We start from the raw sequence: 20,226 nt of genomic DNA, 5'->3' as shown, positions 1-20,226 counted from the left end.
CAGTGGGGCCAGGACACTAGGAGCCCTCCCACTGTTGCTCCCCCCCCCCAAGCACCAAGAATACAGAGCATCCCTTGCCCCAGACCGAGAGTTCCTATCTATACCTGGTGGCTAAGAGCCACTGAAGGACCTCTGCTCCATATTAAGAACATAAGAGAAGCCAGTGTTGGATCAGGCCAATGGCCCATCCAGTCCAACACTCTGTGTCACACGGTGGCCAGAAATACCAGGGGCCATCAGGAGGTCCACCAGTGGGGCCAGGACATTAGAAGCCTTCCCACTGGTGACCCCCCCCCCCCAAGCACCAAGAATACAGTAGCTTACAAAGTAGAATTTTTGCTCACAAGACTCCACAGCCTAAAGGGAGCCTTGCCCCAGCGTGACGACCTCATTCTCAAACAGACCAGACATGTCTAGGGAACATCCTCCAGGCCAGACTCGGGGAGTGGGATCATCTAACCGTCCTTCTCACGCTTCCCCCTACAAAGAAAAAAACCACCAGGGCCAAGGGGGCACAACTCACCCTCTGTGCTTGAAAGATCATCTTGCGGACCACCTCTTTGATGTGGGGCTGATAGTCGATAGGGGGCTGCATGTAGACAGCGGCCCGCGTCACACCTCGGTACGCGACGCTCTCTGGCCACCCGAGGTCCAGCTGAGGGATGGACCGGTCGGACTTCTCCGGCCAATACTCCAGAGAGGGCAATGGGCCTTGCTCCCCATTTTGGCTGTGGACGTCTCCGTTCTGGTCTCCACGGGGGATATATTCCGAACCGGGGTCATACGTCTCCAGCGTATCCAGGATCTTTGCGAGCTCCAGTTCAGAAAGGAAGTCCCGGATATTCTCTTTCTTGAGGACTTCATAGAAGGCTTCGGGGCCCTTGGAGACCAAGGCTTCCAAAGCCAACCTCTGTTCTTCGCTGTAGAAGAACTCGGGCTTGGACTCGCTCGATCGCCAGTTGACGTGACTGTCGTCCAGACACTGGACCTGTGAGAAAGCCATGGCTGCCGACCAGAGAGAAGAGGGTCCCGGTCCCACAGTCCCACAGTCCCAAAGCAATAAATAAAAACAAGGTGGCTATTTGCCCAGTCTTAAATAATAATTTAGTATTGCGTATCCCTGAGTCAAGCAGCTAGCAGCGAATTCGGTTTCTCCTCTTTGTGCAAATCCACACCTGTGATCCCCCCTAATCCTTTTCTTCTTCTTTGATCCTTAGCTGGCTTTGGAAGTAGGAGTTCGATTTCCTAGTTACCTCATCTCAGCGGAGGAGGGGGGAAAGTGCAGAGTCTCGTTCAAGTTTCTTTCTCAAAACTCCTGGAAGCGGGCGAAATGTGCCAGCTGGCCGGCGGCATTCGAAAAACCCCACCTCGTTCAAGAATTTTCCAGGACGTCCGGACCCCGCTTGACCCTGGTCCTCTAGCCCTCAGAAAGTCCCTTTCCTTCGGGGGTAGCTTTTGCTTTCCAGCTCCCCATGGGCTGCCACCCAGGAAGGCAAGTCAAAGCGGCTCCGGGCTTACGGGCTTACCAGGACTTGAGTTCAACAGCAGCAGTTTGGGATTCGTACCCGTACGCCGTGCCTTCGAAGGGAGCGAAAACAGGGCTTAGGTTTGTCTCCTGACAACCTGAGGGATTCCTTCTGCTTTCTTGGCTCTGGGTCCCTCTCCGGTTGCCGGGTTTGCTGAAAGCTTTTGCCAGTGAGCGGCCGGGCAGGTATCAGGCAAGCAATGAAAAGTCAGGAGAGTGTCAAGAGAGGAGGGGCAGGGAAGGGGGGGGAAGAGAAAGGAAAGAGACAGCTTGAGTAATCGGCTCCTCCTTGCCCCACCTGCCGTCACATGCGGCACCCGCCTTTCGGATCGGCCCCTGTTTCTGCTGTTAACTCCTTCGGCGGTGCATGTCAAAGTTTTGCGCACCGGAGGGAAGGGCAGGAAACTGACTCATCGCTGCTGGCTGAGTCTAGCAGGCCGGGCCTAGGAGGGGAAGGGCCAAGCCGGGCGTCTTTCGTCATGCCAAGTGGAAGCGGCGTTTGTTTTGCGGCAGCATGGACCTCGTCGGGTTGCCAGCCTCCAGGCAGGGGCTGGAAATCTCTTGGAATCACAACTGATTTCCAAGCTGTGTTTGTTTTGCGGCATGGACCTCATCGGGTTGCCAACCTCCAGGCAGGGGCTGGAAATCTTTCAGAATCACAACTGATTTCCAAGCTGTGTTTGTTTTGCGGCATGGACCTCGTCGGGTTGCCAGCCTCCAGGCAGGGGCTGGAAATCTCTCAGAATCACAACAACTGATTTCCAAGCTGTGTTTGTTTTGTGGCATGGACCGCGATAGGTTGCCAGCCTCCAGGTAGGGCCTGGAAATCTCTCGGAATCACAACTGATTTCCAAGCTGTGTGTGTTTTGCAGCATGGACCTCGTAGGGTAGCAGCTCCAGAGGGCAGACTCTGTGATATACAATAGAGTCTAGAAGAAACAAGTCCTAGAGTGACGTCACATCCTCACTGATCTCCTTCCCCTTCTCAGACGCTGCTCTTAAATCTCCAGGAATTTCCCAAGCTACCACTCCTGTCTTCTGGGACATATAAGGATTATTCTCGTCTAGCCCTCTTTCTTACAGCCATTAGTCACTCTGAGAGATTGCAAGCAGCCCGTGAAAATAGCCCTCCTCCCTCACTGTTTTTGTCCTTGAGGTATACTGCTGCTGAACGCGGAGGTTCCATCCAGCTATTATGGCTCATTGCTGTTAATAGGTTTGTTCGGGACGTTCCTGGCATCCTGAAGAACTGAGCAGTCTTTGCTCATTTGGACCTCAATGAGGTCTGGCAGCATGATGTGCTGCATTATCATGTCTATAATTATGATGACTTATTATTACTAGCAGTGACAACCATGTAATAACTTCACTGTGTGCTTTTTTGAGAGTAGAATCATAGAATCATAGACTTGGAGGGGACTTCCAGGGTCCTCTAGTCCAGGGGCGTCAAACATGCGGCCCAGCGGCCGGATCAGGCCCCTGGAGGGCTTCTTATCAGGCCCAGAGTGGAACTGGCTGTCTTCTGCTTCTTCTTCCAGTTCTGCTGCTGCTGCGTCATCGTAGGTTTGCAGCTTCCAGAGACACACCTGAACAGCACACTCAACATGGCAACAGCACAGACATCTTGGTGCAATCATTCAGAGCACGAGGTGTCAGTGATCAGACACTCTTAAATAAACCAAATATTGCAAGAGTGCAAATGTTTTAAGCATGTTTTTAAGTTTAAAAAAAAACCATTTGCGTTTGTGTCCTTTATAAAGTTTATATCTATGCTACCTGGCATTACATTTTATGACACGCATGGCCCGGCCCATCAAGGTCTCATTTATGTCAGATCTGGCCCTCATAACAAATGTGTTCGACACCCCTGCTGTAGTCCAACCTCTTGCACAATGCAGGAAATTCACAAATGCCCCCCCCAATGACCCCTGTTCCATGCCCAGAAGATGAAAACCTCCAGGATCCCCAGCCAAACTGGCCTGAATAAAATTCCTTCCTGACCCCAAAGTGGTGATCGGCATTTCCCTGGGCGTGTAAGAAAAGGCCATGAGAACTAAACATTGATGCAACCCTTCCTGCCCTCCTCGTGATTTGCCTAAGTTCACAGAATCAGCATTGCTGTCAGATGGCCATCTAGCCTCTGCTTAAAAATTTCCAAAGAACGAGAGCCTGCCACCTCCCAAGGAAGCCTGTTCCACTGAGGTATTAGAACACGAACACACACACCCCATCCTATAGTAGGAAAAATTTGGGAGCACCCAAAAGATCAGTAGATTTAGGACCCTTAAAGGAATTGCCTCCGGAATTTTTATTTATTTGACAGACTTTCCCCACTCCATTTTATCTTCACAACACCCCTGTGAGGTTGGCTAGGCTGAGAGACAGAGAGTGAAGGCCGAAGGGAAATCACAATGGGAGATTGTTGGAAGTTGAGTTAATTCACAAGCTCAGAACAATGGAGCCTCCCCAGGGCTGAAATAGGATTCCTCTCTCACTACGTGCTGATTTTCTTTCCTCCAAGCATTTCCCCTCTGCTCCGCTCAAGCTGATTACAACATGCATTAGACCTTTGCATCCTTTGTTGTTGTTGTTCAGTCGCACAGTCGAGTCTGACTCTTCGCAAACCCACGGACCACATCACGCCAGGCCCTCCTGTCTTCCGTTGTGCTCCGGAGTTTGCTTAATTTCATGTTCGTTGCATCCATGACAGTGTCCAACCATCTCATCCTTTGCCATCCCCGTCTTCTTTGACCTTCGATCTTTCCCAGCATCAGGGTCTTCTCCAGTGAGTGCTCCCTTCTCATTTGGTGGCCAAAGTATTTGAGCTTCAGCTTCAGTATCTGGCCTTCCAGGGAACAGTCAGGGTTGATTTCTTTTAGGATTGACTGATTGGATCTCCTTGCAGTCCAAGGGACTCCCAAGAGTCTTCTCCAGCACCATAATCGGAAAGCATCTATTCTTCGGCGCTCGGCCTTCCTTATAGTCCAACTCTCACAGACATACATGACTACTGGGGATACCATCACTTTGACCATGCGGACTTTTGTTGGCGGGGTGATGTCTCTACTTTTTATTATGCTGTTTAGGTTTGCCATCGCTTTCCTCCCGAGGAGCAGGCGTCTTTTAATCGCATCCTTTGACAGCATTCTTTACAACACCTCTCCTACCTTCTGACTGGGATAAAAGGATTCTGAGATCTCCATTTCAACTTTAGTCATATCTGACGAAGGGAAATTTGACTCTTGAAAGCTGATACCCGCGGAAATCTTGTTGGTCTCTAGCATGCTGCCGGACTTGAGTTGAGGTGTTCCACTGGAGTCCGACATGGCTATCCTCTGAAATGATCTTTATTTACTTTAGTACATTTCTATCCTCTGCCTCTGCCAAAAAACTCTGGACGGTGTCTGTGTTTCTCTCCCCTCCTCGATTTTCAACCTCACAACAACCTTGCAAGGTAGGTTAAGGCTGAGCAAGACAGTGCCTGGCCCAAGGGCACCCTGTGCTATTTGTGGCTAGTGGGGATTTGAACCTGAGTCTTCCAGGTCCCAGTCCGAGCCTTTAATCACTGGGAGGTCCAGGTTCGAATCTCTGCTCTGCCATGGAAGTCACCTTCAGCCATTGACTCCCTCGCAGCCTAACCGACCCCACAGGGTTGTTCTGGGAATAAAATGGAGGAGGAGAGGACCAATGTAAGCTGTTTTGTGTCCCCGGGGGGGGGGGAGGAGAAGAGGAAGAAGAGGAGGAGGAGGTGGAAGAAAAAGAAGAAGAAGAAGAGTTGGATTTATACCTCACCCTTCACTCAGAGTCTCAGAACGGCTTACAATCTCCTTTCCCTTCCCTTCTCCTCCCCACAACAGACACCCTGTGAGGTAAGTGGGGTTGAGAGAGCTCTTTCGAGGACTGCCCTTGAGAGAACAGCTCTGAGAGAACTTGTGACTGGCCCAAAGTCACTCCAACAGCTGCATGTGGAGGAGAAGTGGGGAATCAAACCTGGCTCTCCAGATCAGAGTCCGCCACTCTTAACCATGACACTGAACTGGAGAAAGGTAGTGAATGAATGAATGAATGAATGAATGAATGAATGAATGAATGCCTAATAGGCACAATGACTACATGGAACTTTGATCGCCAGTGGTTACTGATGACCAGTTATTAAGGGGGCAACAAAAGGGTTAGGAGTGGACCTCCATGCCCTGTGGTGTAGGTTTTCCGGACACACCTGGACCTAGACAGACCTTTGACCTAATCCAGGGGGGCTTCTACGGCCTCAAAGCAGTGACCTTTTCTAAAGAGATTATGTTTTAAATTTTAGCATTTGGGGGAGATAACATTGTGGGGGGGGGAGTTAAGCAAGGGTTAGGGTTAACTTCAGCTGAGGCTGAAGCTGAAAACTGCAGAAAAGGTGGGGCGGCGAGAGAGGTTTGAAGGAAAAGACAGAGGGAGAGAGCGAGATTTGGGACACTGGAATCGGGCAGAGCAACGACAGGAAAAGGAAGGCCCATGCTGTTCATGGGATGTCAGACCTTACCATTATAGTCCGAAAAGGAAGTTCAAGTTCAGGGAACGAGAGCAGATCTTTTTTTAAAAAAAACAAACCCTGGAAAGAGGAGTGAGAGACTGAAACCAGCACTGTGGTGTAGTAGTAAAGGTAAAGGTTTCCCTTGCTCGAACGCCAGTCGAATCCGACTCTAGGGATGCGGTGCTCATCTCCGTTTCCAAGCCGAAGAGCCAGCGCTGTCTGAAGAAGCTTCCGTGGTCACGTGGCCGGCATGACTAAATGCCGAGGTGCACGGAACTCTGTTACCTTCCCACCCGAAGCGGTACCTATTTATCTACTTGCAATTTCTTGTTTTCGAACTGCTAGGTTGGCAGGAGCTGGGGCCAGAGATGGGAGCTTACTCTGTCACGCGGCACTCGGGCCTCGAACTGCTGAGCTATGGACCTTCCAGCCTGCAGCTCAGCGTCTTAACCTCTAAGCCACTGTGGGGTAGTAGTTGTTGTTCAGTCACACAGTCGAGTCCGACTCTTCACGACCCCATGGACCAGATCACGCCAGGCCTTCCGGTCTTCCGACGTCCTCTGAAGTTGGCTCAGTTTCATGTTCATTGCATCTATGACACTGTCTAACCATCTCATCCTTTGCTGCCCCGTCTTCTTTGACCTTCAATTTTTCCCAGCATCAGGGTCTTCTCCAGTGAGGGCTCCCTTCTCATTGGGTGGCCAAAGTATTTGAGCTTCAGTTTCATTATCTAGTAGTAGTAGTAGTAGCTGCCACCAAAACAATGTTATTTTAGTTTGCACAGCCATTCAGGTGTCCTATGGCCAATCAGAAGCCCCGCACATTTTCTAAAAACACTTGGTCGGGGCCAGGAAAAGCCACAGTGGCACCATACTGGGGACCCCAAAGCTGGAACCACGGAAGAGTCAATCATAGTTAAAAAGGCCAATGCTATGCTGGGGATTATTAGGAAGGGTATTGAAAACAGATCAGCCAGTATCATAATGCCCCTGTATAAATCAATGGTGCGACCTCATTTGGAATACTGTGCACAGTTCTGGTCACCACACCTTAAAAAGGATATTATAGCTTTGAGAAAAGGGCAACTAGAATGATAAAAGGGTTGGAACACTTTCCCTGTGAAGAAAGGTTAAAGCGCTTGGGGCTCCTTAGCTTGGAGAAATGATGGCTGAGGGGTGACATGATCGAGGTTTACAAGATTATGCATGGGACAGAGCAGGTAGAGAAAGAAGTACTTTTCTCCCTTTCTCACAACACAAGAACTTGTGGGCACTCCATGAAATTGCTGAGCAGTTGGGCTAGAACGGATCAAAGAAAGTCCTTCTTCACCCCAAGAGTGATTAACACATAGGATTCTCTGCCACAGGAGGTGGCGGTGGCTACAAGCATGGACGGATTCAAGAGGGAATTGGATAAACATATGGAGCAGAGGTCCATCGGTGGCTATTAGCCACCAGGTACAGATAGGAACTCTCAGTCTGGGGCAAGTGATGCTCTGTATTCTTGGTGCTTGGGGGGCCACAGTGGGAGGGCTTCTGGTGTCCTGGCCCCACTGCTGGACCTCCTGGTGGCAGCTGGTATTTTTGGCCACTGTGTGACAGAGTGTTGGAGTGGATGGGCCATTGGCCTGATCCAGCACTGGCTTCTCTTATGTTCTTATAAGAGGGAATTGGATAAACATCTAGAGCAGAGGTCCATCAGTGGCTATGAGCCACAAGGTATAGGCAGGAACTCTCAGTCTGGGGCAAGGGATGCTGTGTCTTCTTGGTGCTTGTGGGGGGCAACAGTGTGATGGGGCTTCTGGAGTTCTGGCCCCACTGCTGGACCTCCTGGTGGCACCTGGTATTTTTGGCCACTGTGTGACCCAGAGTGTTGGACTGGATGGGCCATTGGCCTGACCCAACATTGGCTTCTCTTATGTTCAAGATCTCTGACTTCGTTGATTTCATCCACAACAGCTTCACCTGGAGGGAGCAGGTGTTCCATGTGGCCAGGAGCTCAGGAAGCCAGCCCGGTCTTTTGTCTGTCATTTCAGATGCTGTTGGCTGCGTGGACCCCGACGAATGCGCTCGAGTGTGCGGGGCCACGGTCGGCTGCTCCAACATCGCTTACCCGAAGCTGGTGATTGAACTGATGCCCAGCGGTAAGAGGAACTTGGACGGCACTGATCTCGCTATTGTCTAGCTGGGTCGGGCTGGGCCGTAGTCCTCCCGCCCCCCCACCCCCTGGTTCTCCCAACCTTTTCCTCTTCCTGATCGTATCTGTTTGGGTCGGCAGGTAGAATCAAGACCCGCCCGGATTTATCTTGGGTTTCCCGGCCGAAGATTGTTGTGGGGCTTTTTTTGTCCTTCCAAATGAGGAAACATAAAAAACCACAATGACTAATGGGGGGGAATTTGCGTGGAATGTTTCTTGGTACAAATGGGATTACGGACGTCCTTGTGTTCCTGACTCCTCCACTGTTCGCTCTTATTAAAGGGGGAACGGCAATACTGTTTTTTTGGCTCAGCCGCTCTGAAATTAGAGCGCACCAGGAAACAAGAAGCTCCTTGTGGATACAGCACCTGTGGCCTCCCTGACCAGTTCCTGCAAGCATTCTAGTCCTTCCCCCCACTTCAGGGCCATTTTCGTGGCAAAGGAAGGCCTCTCGGTTTGCTGTTACCTCCTGCCTACCTCCCCCAGGAGAGCCAGTTTGGTGTCGTGGTTAAGTGCGCGGACTCTAATCTGGGAGAACCGGGTTTGATTCCCCACTCCTCCACTTGCAGCTGCCGGATGACCTTGGGCAAGCCATAGTTCTCTCAGAGCTGTCCCTGAAAGGGCAGTTCTGAAAAGAGCTCTCTGAGCCCCACCTACCTCACAGGGTGTCCGTTGTGGGGAGGGGAAGGGGAAGGAGATTGTAAGATGCTCTGAGACTTCGAGTGAAGGGCGGGGTATAAATCCAATCTCCTCCTCCTCTTCTTCTTCCTTTCAGGGCTAGAGAATTCGAGTGCAAGGGGTGGGGGGACGCTTTGAAGCCTAGGTTGGTTACTGGAGCTGTTAGTCTTGGGCTTTCTCTACTGTGTGCAAGTGTGTGTTAAGTGCTATTGAGTCATTTCTGACTTACGACAACCAGGGCTATTTTTGGGCAGGAACGCACAGGAACGGAGTTCCGGCTGGCTTCTGAGTTGGCCACGCCCAGCAGGAACTCATTAGCATAATAGGCCACACCCAACAGCAGGAACGCATTAGGAATGGCTACATTAGGGGTGTGTGGCCTAACATGCAAAGAAGATCCTGCTACAAAAAAAGCCCTGGGTTTTGACAACAAAGTAAACAGAATAAGAAGCAAAAGGTGGGTGTGGTAACATGGGGGTGTGGCCCAATATGCTAATGAGCTGTGGTGTCAGGGGTGTGGCGGTTAAGTGCGCAGACTCTAATCTGGGAGAACCGGGTTTGATTCCCCACTCCTGCTGGATGACCTTGGGCAAGCCGTAGTTCTGATAAGAGCTGTCCTTGAAAAAGAGCAGTTTCTGTCAAGAGCTCTCTCAGCCCCACCTGCCTCCCAGGGTGTCTGTTGTGGGGAGGGGAAGGAAGAGGAGATTGTAAACCGCTCTGAGACACCTTTGGGTAGTGAAGGGCGGGGTATAAATCCAATCTCTTCTTCTTCTTCTAATATGCTAATGCATTTCTGCTGTTGGGTGTGGCCTATTATGCTAATGAGTTCCTGCTGGGCTTTTTCTACAAAAAAAGCCCTGATGACAACCCAATGAATTAATGACCTCCAAAGCATCCTGTTGTTAGCAGTCTTGCTCAGGTCTTGCAAACCGAGGGCCCTCTGTGGCTCCCTTGAAGGAGTCCGTCCATCTCCTGTTGGGTCTCCCTCTTTTAACTGCTGCCTTCAGCTTTTCCTGGCGTAATTGTCTTTTCCGGTGTCCCTCGTCTTCTCAGAATGTGACCAATGTACAATAGCCTCAGTTTAAGACCAGCGGCACCTTCAAGACCAACAAAGTGTTATTCTGGGTATACGCTTTCATGTGCACGCAGGTTTCTTCAGGTACCTAAAGACGTGCGCGTGCGCATGAAAACTTATACCCAGAATAAAACTTTGTTGGTCTTGAAGGTGCCACTGGACTCAAACGTTGTTCTGCTGCTTCAGACAAACACAGCTAAAGGTCTCCCTTGCTCGAAAGCCAGTCAGATCCGACTCTAGGGTTGCGGTGCTCATCTCCTTCCAAGCCGAAGAGCCAGCACTGTCTGGAGATATCTCCGTGGTCACGTGGCTGGCATGACTAGACGCCGAAGTGCACGGAACGCTGTGACCTTCCCACTGAAGTGGCACCTATTTATCTACTTGCAATTTCTCGCTTTTGAACTGCTAGGTTGGCAGGAGCTGGGGCCAGAGACAGGAGCTCACTCCGTCACGCGGCACACTCGGGTCTTAAACTGCCGAACTACTGGCCTTCCGGTCTGCAGTTCAGCATCTTAACCTCGGAGCCAACACAGCTACTTCCCCTGAATCTAGCCTCAGTTTAGTCATTGTAGCTTCTAGGGAGAGTTCAGGTTTGATTTCATCTAGAACTCACTGATTTGTCTTTTTGGTAGTCCACGGTATCCGTCAAACTCTCTTCCAACACCACATTTCCAATGAATCAACTTTCTTCCTGTTAGCTTTCTTCACTGTCCGACTTTCACACCCATGCATGGTAATGGGGAATACTGTGGCATGAATTATCTTGATCTTGGTCGCCAGCAACACCTCCTTACACTTAAGGGTCTTCTCTGGTTCCTCCATAGCTACTCTTCCCCATCTCAGTCTCCTCCTGATTTTCTGGCTGCAGTCTCCCTTTGGGTTGATAAGGTAAACATAAAGGTTTCCCCTGCTCGAAAGCCAGTCGAATTCGACTCTAGAAGGCGGTGCTCATCTCCGTTTCCAAGCCGAAGAGCCAGCGCTGTCCAAAGACATCTCTGTGGTCATGTGGCCGGCATGACTAGACACCAAGGCGCACAGAACGCTGTTACCTCCCCACCAAAGCGGTCCCTATTTATCTACTTGCAATTTCTTGCTTTCGAACTGCTAGGTTGGCAGGAGCTGGGGCCAGAGACGGGAGCTCACTCCGTCACGTGGCACTTGGGTCTCGAACTGCTTAACTACCAACCTTCCGGTTTGCAGTTCAGCGTCTTAACCACTTGAGCCACCGCGGCCCCCTTGGGTTGACAGGGCACTGCAATTTGTGTGCTGAAAATTCAGCAGGTCTCGTTCAAAGCGAGGTAGAGCTTTCTTAACCCGCCTTGCCTCTTAGGTCAATGATCTTACAAACTGTGGCCTACTTGATACTACTCCGCTCAGCACAATCCGAAGCCTTTCCTTAGGCGAAAGAGGCCCTCCTGGTCCACTTCCATGAGAATCAGGACTCCTTTGGCTGGAAGAAGACTCCAAGCTTTGCCGAAAGGATTGGGATAACTGGTCGATCCTGTTGGAAACAGGATGTTGGGCCAGATGGCTTATCAGCCATTCGTGAGTGGAACAATCAGTAACCACTTCCCTGAAAGTTGCGCCACTTCTGCTGATTTTCACTCACAATCTGAAGATGTAAGGAAGTGTTGCATCCACAGGGGTGAAAGCAGGGCCCATTTCCTGCAGGAGCGCACAGGAGCGGAGCTCCAGCAGTAAAGAGCCCAGGGGGCGGGCACATGCAACAAGCCCCGCCCCCTGCTTCCAGCAGCCCCAGGCCACGAGGAGCAAGAAGTCTCTTTCTTTCCTTCTTTCTTTCTCGCCTTCTTTCTTTCTCTCCCTTTCCCGCCTTCTTTCCCTCTTTCCTGCTCTTTTTTCCCTCCTTCCTTCCTTCCTGCACAGATCTGCGCATTCCCCCACTCCCCAGCTAGCAATCCAAAACAGTCCAGTGGCATCTTTAAGGCCAAGGTTTATTCAGGTACAAGCTCTCCCTCCTCTGCGAGGACAGGTCTGCACGTTCCCCCCCCACAGCTAGCAATCCACAACAGCCCAGTCGCACCTTTTTTTTGGCCAAGTTTTATTCCGGTACAAGCTCCCCCTCCCCTGCTAGGACAGATCTGCCCGTCCCCCCCCCCCATAGCTAGCAATCCAAAACAGTACAGTGGCACCTTTAAGGCCAAGTTTTATTCAGGTACAAGCTCTCCCTCCTCTGTGAGGACAGATCTGCACGTTCCCCCCCCTCCCATAGCTAGCAATCCAAAACAGTCCAGTGGCACCTTTAAGGCCAAGGTTTATTCAGGTACAAGTTCTCCCTCCTCTGCGAGGACAGATCTGCACATTTCCCCCCCCCCCATAGCTATCAATCCAAAACAGTTTAGTGGAGCCTGAGCGGTGGGTGTTGCCTTCTGACACACTTCCGGTGATGTCAGGGGGTATGGCGTATGCAAATAAGTTATGCTAATGAGTTATGCTAATGAGCTCCTGCACCTCTTTTTCTATGAAATGACCCCTGGGTGAAAGTAAACCATTCCCGGCTGGTAAGGAGCTGGGGTTGCCAACACTGGGATGGGGGAATTCCTGGAGATCTGGGGATGGAACCTAGGGAGGGTAGGGTTTGGAGTAGGGATAGGCCCCAGAGGAGATGTAATGCCGCAGAGCCCACCCCCCAAAGCAGCCATTTTCTCCATGGGAACCGATCAATGCTCCCTCTAAGCTGTGGAGTCTTGTGAGCAAAAATTCTACTTTGTGAGCTACCGGCATTAAAGTGGTGAGTGAGCGATATGGCTGCTGCATGAATCAGTTTGCTCTGGAGCCACATCCTTCCTGAGCTAAGACAAAAATGTGTGAGCCAGTCTAAAATCTTATGAGCTAGCTCACACTAACTCAGCTTAGAGGGAACACTGGAACCGATCCTAACATGAGATGGATTGACTGCATCATGGAAGCCGCGGCCCACAGTTTCCAAGACCCAAGCAAGGCTGTTCATGACAGGATGCTTTGGAGGGCATTAATGCATTGGGTCACCATTAGTCAGAAGCATTGAGGTAAAGGTAAAGGATTCCCTTGCTCGAAAGCCAGTTGAATCTGACTCTAGGAATGCGGTGCTCATCTCCGTTTCCAAGCCGAAGAGCCAGCACTATCCGAAGACTTTTCTGTGGTCATGTGGCTGGCATGACTAGACGCCGAGGCGCACGGAATGCTGTTTCCTTCCCGCCGAAGCGGTCCCTATTTCTCTACTTGCAATTTCTTGCCTTCGAACTGCTAGGTTGGCAGGAGCTGGGGCCAGAGACGGGAGCTCACTCCGTCATGCGGCACTCGGGTCTCGAACTGCCGAACTACCGACCTTCCAGTCTGCAGTTCAGTGTCTTAACCTCTGAGCCACCGCAGCTCCTCGGAAGTATTGAACATACACACAAACACGTTCTTTTTAAAAACAACAACAGCAAAACAAGACAGCGATAGCATTGTGGTCTTTCCCTCCAGGTCTGCGGGGGTTAATGATCGTGGTCATGATGGCTGCACTGATGTCGTCGCTGACCTCGATCTTTAACAGCAGCAGCACCCTCTTCACCATGGACATCTGGAGGAGGATCCGGCGGGAGGCCAACGAGAAGGAGCTGCTGCTGGTTGGAAGGTCGCCACTGGGGGGCGCTGTGGAGTGGGGAGCGGGTGGCAAAGCAACTCTATCATAATGATATTTCTTAAGGGCTGAAACGGCTACTTGTTGCATTCTAAAGTTTGGCTCCCGGTGTACCATAGAGCCCTTTAGCCCATAAACGTAAGAAAAGATACTCAGGCAACCAGTGAATTCTGGGTCCATTGATGGTGGAAAGAGTGCCAGCCCATTCAGCTTCCTTTCCAAGGTTGATTATCCCTCCCTGTCCCTCCGAGGTGCTCAGGATAGTGCAGTGCAGTGGTTATTGAACTAGGATCTGGAAGACTCAGAATCAGAGCCCTACTCTGCCACCTACCTCACAGGGTTGTGGTGAGGATAAAATAGAGGAGGGGAGCATGATGTTAAGCCACTTTGGGTCTCCGTTGAAGTAACACATGGACACCCTTCCTCCGTGTTATTCTTACAACAACCCTGCAAAATATGTTAGGCTGATTAGCCCAAGGTAACCCGGGAAACTTCGGGCCTGAGCAGGAATTTCAATGCATGTCTCCTGATCCTAGTCTGGCAACCAAACCACACTGGTTTTCCCCGTAAGAAACAGTAAAATGTTGGACTCCCCTCCGGTCAGTTTGTTTCATGATTTGCTGCCCTTTTCTGCATAATGGTAATGACCTTCTATATATAGATAAGAAGAAGAGGAGATTGGATTTATACCCCACCCTTCACTACCCAAAGGTGTCTCAGAGTGTCTTACAAACTCCTTTCCCTTCCCCTCCCCACAACAGACACCCTGTGAGGTGGGTGGGGCTGAGAGAACTCTGACACAAACTGCTCTTTTTCAAGGACAGCTGTGCCAGAGCTTGTGACTGACCCAAGGTCACATCAGCAGGTGCAAGTGGAGGAGGGGGGAATCAAACCCGGTTCTCCCAGATTAGAGTCTGCACACTTAACCACTACACCAAACTGGCTCTCCAGTGGGTGTTTACATTATTCCAGGGCTTTGGAACCAAGCAGTCATGCCAGGGAAGCAACCCTGAGAGAGGACCCACAGGAAGAGAGTTTTGTTAATTTACAGAACTCATTGACACAAGATGTGGTGATAGTTGCCAGTAGTGGTATCGGATTAGACAGATCTATTTACTTAAACTTATGATTTATTTGAAATATTCATATCCAGCCTTCCCACAATGCGTTGGAGGCAAATTTATGGAGGAAGAGTTTGGGCTTTCGAGTTCCTGATTCTTCTGGGGTTTTTTTTTCCTGTTCTGCACATGGTCGATTTGATATTACACTGGTTTATGTCCAGCATATCTCCCTGCAGATTTAAACTGCAGTTTTTTTATATGGTGGACGCAAAGTGGTGTAATATCGAACTGACCACTAGAGGCAGCGAAACGTGTGGAACAGGCCCCCCTCCCCTTGAAGAAACAGGATCTTACAAATGAGGAAAGTGGAAAAGAGGAAAAGCCCTTTGCTAGCCCTGATAGGGAAACAGCCCTTCTGTGTTCAGAGGCAGTGTGCCCAGCGGCAAGCTCCGTGGGAAGGACCTCAGACATCTGGCAGACTGAATCTTGGAAACGGATTGCAGTGGGGACAACCAGGTTAAATGGTAGGTGGTTATAAAGGGGCCAATCCTATTGGAAACAGGTTGCTGGACTAGACGAACTTTTGGTTTAGAATCATCGAATCATAGAGTTGGAAGGGACCTCCAGGGTCATCTAGTCCAGTCCTCTGCACAATGCAGGAAATTCACAAAGACCTCCCCCTCCACACCCCCAGTGACCCCTGCTCTATGTCCAGAAGAGGGGCCAACCCCCCCTCCCAAATCCCTGGCCAAACTGGCCAGGAGAACAATTGCTTCCTGGCCCCAAAGTGGCGATCGGCATTTCCCTGGGGATGTAAGAAAGGGCCACGAGAACTAAGCACTGAGGCAACCCTCCCTGCCCTCCCTCTCAGGATCTGCCTGAGTCCACAGAATCAGCACTGCTGTCAGAGGGCCATCTAGCCTCTGTTTGAAAACCGCCAAAGGAGGAGAGCCCACCACCTCCCGAGGAAGCCTGTCAGGAAGTTCTTGCAAATGTTTAGCTGAAAACTCTTCTGATTCAATTTCAACCTGTTGGTTCCGGTCCGACCCAGGCCATTAACGGTATTTATGGTGCTTGCTTGGGGTGTGTGTGCGTGTGTGCGTCCCCCCCCCCGACATATTTAAAGATTCCCCGAATTTAAAAAATCCTAGCTACAGGCCTAGTCCAACCTTCTGGGGCAACAGAAAACAACTCTGCACCATCCTCTATATGACAGCCCTTCAAGGACTTGAAGATGGTGATCATATCACCTCTCAGTCGTCTCCTCTCCAGGCTAAACACCCCCAGCTCCTTCAACCTCTCCTCATAGGACTTGGTCTCCAGACCCCTCACCATCTTCGTTGCCCTCCTCTGGACACCTTCCAGCTTGTCTATATCCTTCTTAAATTGTGGTGCCCGAAACTGAACACAATACTAATCCTGCTGGCCGTTTACATTCAGTTTCCTTCGGACCCCATGTTAGTTTGCTCTGTCTTTTCAATCGGGAATAGTGGTTCCAAAGTGTACGACGCGGAGGTCCTGAACTGCAGCATCCTATAACCACTTCTTTCAAAGCGTTCTGCACGGGGTGGGTCTTTCACAGCCGTAGGTGATGTCTGAGAGTTGCCGACTTCGGGTTCGGGAATACTTGGAGATTTGATGGTGGAGCATGGGAGAGTGGGGTTTAGGGAGGAGAAGATATAATGCCATACAGTCCACCTTCCAAAGCAGCCGTTTCCTCCAGGAGAAGTGGAAGAACTGTTTTAGATAAACGGATAAGCAACGTGTGCAGTCTGGAGATCGGCTGTAATTCCGGGAAATCACCAGCCCCCACCTGCAGGTTGGCATCCCCAGGAATGAAAAAGGGGTGGGGTCGCTAATTCTAGGGGAAGCTAATTAGTCCTGCATTCCCAGTCTGTGATGATACCTGTAATTCACGCTCTCCCTTCCCCCATGATAATAGACCGAGTAGGCTTTCTGATCTCTTTTTCTGGCACCGTTCTCAGTCGCTGAGCACGATCGTCTCTCTTTGGCAGTCCTATAGACTCCAGAATAGTTCCTTGCTGGCACCTGGGCTTTAATTGATCTGTCTGTGCAATGGACTTAATGATTAGATTACTCTCGCCAGCACGTTAACTAATAAGATCATTTGTATGGCCGATAGAAGGCTGATAAGCAGTAACCTGAATGGCGTGCTGATGATCCAAATATTTAATCACCTGGCGCCGCCTCATTTTCTCGGGTCGCTTTTACCAACACCTATGGGTTGGCCCGGCCGATGACTTGTTAAAGCTGCCATATATCCTGTGTGATTGTGTTCGAACCACCAACATCGACGACTTAATCATGCTTGTGAAATCCAGCGATTACAGCACCGGCGATAATTGACAAGCGCACACATCAATGTATTCACCTGCTCAGCTGATTTTTGCCCATGTTAATCATCGTCGGCTTCCTAGGAAGAGCAATCCGAGATTTGTGAAATTCTCTTCCCAGGTTGCCTTGGAAGCAATTCTTCTTTTGGCACCTAACCATCTGTTGGCATCTTAAGCCACGCGGGCGTGACCACAGCGCAGCGTGGTGGTGTGGGGAAAAGTGTCCAGCTGCGATCTGGAAAACCCAGGTTCAAATCCCCACTTTGGCATGGAAGCTTGCTAGAGAACCTTGTCATTATATCTCTCTCTCTGAAACTGAGAGGCAGTTTGGTGTAATGGTTAAGTGTGCGGACTCTAATCTGGGAGAACCAGGTTTGATTCCCCACTCCTCCACAGCTGTTGGATGACCTTGGGCAAGCCATAGTTCTGTCAGAGCTGTTCTGGAAAGAGCTCTCTCAGCCCCACCTGCCTCGCAGGGTGTCTGTTGTGGGGAGGGGAAGGGAAAGGAGCTTGTAAGACGCTCTGAGACTCCGAGTGAAGGGCAGAGTATAAATCCAACCTCTTCTTCTTCTCTTCTTCAGAGCTGTTCTCCCACAAGCAGTTCTCGAAAGAGCTCTCTCACAGGGTGTCCGTTGTGGGGAGGGGAAGGGAAAGGAGATTGTGAGCCGCTCTGAGACTCCTTCGGGTAGTGAAGGGTGGGGTATAAATTCAATCTCTTCTCTCTTCTCTCTGCTTGACCTACCTCACAGGGTTGCTGTTAGGATAAAACAGGAAAGTTAAAACAATGTCATAAACCACTTTGGGTCCCCATTGGAGAGAAGAGCAGGACATCAGGTCAATGAAAATAAAATAAAATGTATGCCATGCCCGCTTTCTCTTACCATCACGCCCTGCTTTGCTAATGAAACTGTCGGGCCTTGATCCAGCGTCTGCTGAGAATCCCCTTCCAAAGGACCGCTAGTCTTTAATTTTAATGGTCAGTTGTGTTTCATTTTGCTTCCCGTGAGCAATTCTGGGGCATTGTTTTTTGTGGCCGAAAGTGGAATCAAAATATAATGAGTAGTAAACATGCGGCTAATGAATGCTGCCCTATCCGATGGGGCTGTTGTGAAAGTCCGGGAAGCCCTGAATACTGGAAACACAATGCTGAATCATAGTGAATTATACTTGGTTGGTGTGAAACACATTTTTCTCTAAACAGGAGAGTGAGACGGTTCCACCCACTTAAATGATCCACCAAACTTGTTGCGTCAAACTGGCTTTTCAGTTGCCACTTGGCTGGTCGCCTGTGGTGCGTAAGCGTTGCCTCCAGGCGAATATGCAAGGATGTTCTTTTTTTAAATGAGAAGAATGTCCGTTCTCTCCCCTCCCTTCTTGTCGTAAGTGATAAAAACAGAGCCCACTTACTATGGTGCCTGAGCAGCGGTCTTTTACAAATGATTGTACCCGAAACAGATCCAGGAAAGATTATGGCAAAGCTAGGAGGGGTGGGATGTAGGAAGCAGGATTTAATAGGCTAATGTGGCAAAAAAGGCTAATGTGATCTTGGAGTGTATCAACAGAGGCATAACATCCAAACTGCAGGATGTCATAGTCCCACTGTACACTGAATTGGTCAGGCCGCACTCGGAGTACTGAGTGCCATTCTGGAGGCCTCACTTCAAAAAAGATGTGGACAGACTGGAGCGGGTGCAGAGGTGGGTGACGAGGACGATTGGGGGCCTGGAGGCCAAAACCTGTGAGGAAAGGCTGAGGGACTTGGGAATGTTCAGTCTGGAGAAGAGGAGGCTGACGGGGGACATGATGGCTCTCTTAAAGTATTGGAAGGGCTGTCACTTAGAGGAGGGCAGGGAGCTGTTCCCGTTGGCAGCAGAGGAGAGGACTCGCAATAATGGGTTTAAATTAAGTGCGGGAAGGTACCGGCTGGATATTTTTAAAAGTAAGAGTTGTGCAACAGTGGAATCAGCTGCCTCAGGAGGTAGTGAGCTCCCCCTCCCTGGCAGCCTTTCATCAGCGGCTGAACCAACACTTGTCAGGGATGCTCTAGGCTGATCCTGCATTGAGCAGGGGGTTGGACTAGATGGCCTCTGTGACCCCTTCCAACTCTATGATTCTATAAAACCAGAGGATACAGTGTGCAGATGGTCCTGAAAACAGCACTCCCATAAGGAAGCTGAGTTGGAGAAAAGCATCTGGTCAAAACCAGCCAGGGACAACTTTTGCTAGATGGGTTTGGAGCATGAATCATGAAAATGGCGGTGAGGGGAGCATTTGGGATACTTTCCAGCTCCCCTGGCCCCTGCCTCCAGGTTCGGATCAGTGGGAACTTCATGGGTAGAAGGGAGATTAATTTTAGTAAGACCCCCGAGCCACACTGACTTTCTGCTTGCCTTGCACCAGGTGGACTGATTGTGAACATTCCAACACCAACCTTTCCCCATTGCAATTCCGTAATCAGCAGCCGCTCAGCTGTCTGAAGGTTTTTTAAAATCCCGATTATCCAAATGCAGGCGTACATTTATCCAAACCTAACTTTACGACGATCCTCTCATTTCGATTGCAAAGCAGCCGTCAGGGACACTCCCAATGGGCCCACCCGGCTGAGGACATAGTTGCATTTGGCAAGGCGGGAGACTCCTAGCTTAATTGTTTTTATTTCTCTTATCTTTGGGGGCGGGCAGTTGGTTTGCTTGGGATGTGTGCACACAAAGAGAGAGAGAGAGAGAGAGAGAGAGAGAGAGAGAGAGAGAGAGAGGCTTGTGAGTGTAAGTTGCCAGCTACAGTGCAATTCTGCAATGCAATGCAGTCTGCTGCCCTCCCAACTGACCTGATTCTTCAGTCCTTGCCCAATGTTGTGAGTCAGTAATAAACAAAGAAAAACCACCAGCCTGCCGAGACTGAATTTCAGCAGCCAGTCTTCCGCGGTGCACATAGACAGATGCGGCGGCTCTAATGTTCTTCTGGGCCTGTTCTTGGGGGTTTCATTAGAGATGCAAGTTAAACTTTGAGGACAGAAGCAGTTTCCCATCCTGCCTGTTTGTGGTTCCCGGCCATGTGCTGACCTCCTTCCCTCTCGGCTTAACTGTCTGTGAAATGGGTTGACTCCCATTTGTTTTATCGTTGGGAGGGGAAGTGCAAAACGGCTTAATGAGGGCATTCAGGCTGGTAGGCGAAAGTGAAGCTGTTCATTATCAGT

General features: G+C 50.3%; 2 protein-coding genes across 2 annotated transcripts in view; one reads left to right on the top strand and one right to left on the bottom strand.

Moving 5' to 3' along the window:
- FAM83G (family with sequence similarity 83 member G) overlaps positions 1-1,024 on the bottom strand; it is a 52,177-nt gene extending 51,153 nt beyond the window's left edge. The window contains exon 1 of the mRNA XM_015409508.1: positions 524-1,024. Within this exon, the coding sequence (XP_015264994.1) occupies positions 524-1,003 (480 nt within the window). The 5' untranslated portion in view covers positions 1,004-1,024. The remainder of the gene's footprint in view (positions 1-523) is intronic.
- SLC5A10 (solute carrier family 5 (sodium/sugar cotransporter), member 10) overlaps positions 1-20,226 on the top strand; it is a 162,911-nt gene that overhangs the window by 113,171 nt on the left and 29,514 nt on the right. The window contains exons 10-11 of the mRNA XM_015409209.1: positions 8,080-8,187; positions 13,459-13,609. Coding sequence (XP_015264695.1) covers positions 8,080-8,187; positions 13,459-13,609 — 259 coding nt within the window. The remainder of the gene's footprint in view (positions 1-8,079; positions 8,188-13,458; positions 13,610-20,226) is intronic.

The sequence above is a fragment of the Gekko japonicus genome, unplaced genomic scaffold (genome assembly GCF_001447785.1).
Source record: "Gekko japonicus isolate JY-2015 unplaced genomic scaffold, Gekko_japonicus_V1.1 scaffold103, whole genome shotgun sequence".
In the NCBI taxonomy this organism is placed as follows: domain Eukaryota; kingdom Metazoa; phylum Chordata; class Lepidosauria; order Squamata; family Gekkonidae; genus Gekko; species Gekko japonicus.
This window is presented reverse-complemented; position numbering and strand designations above follow the sequence as displayed.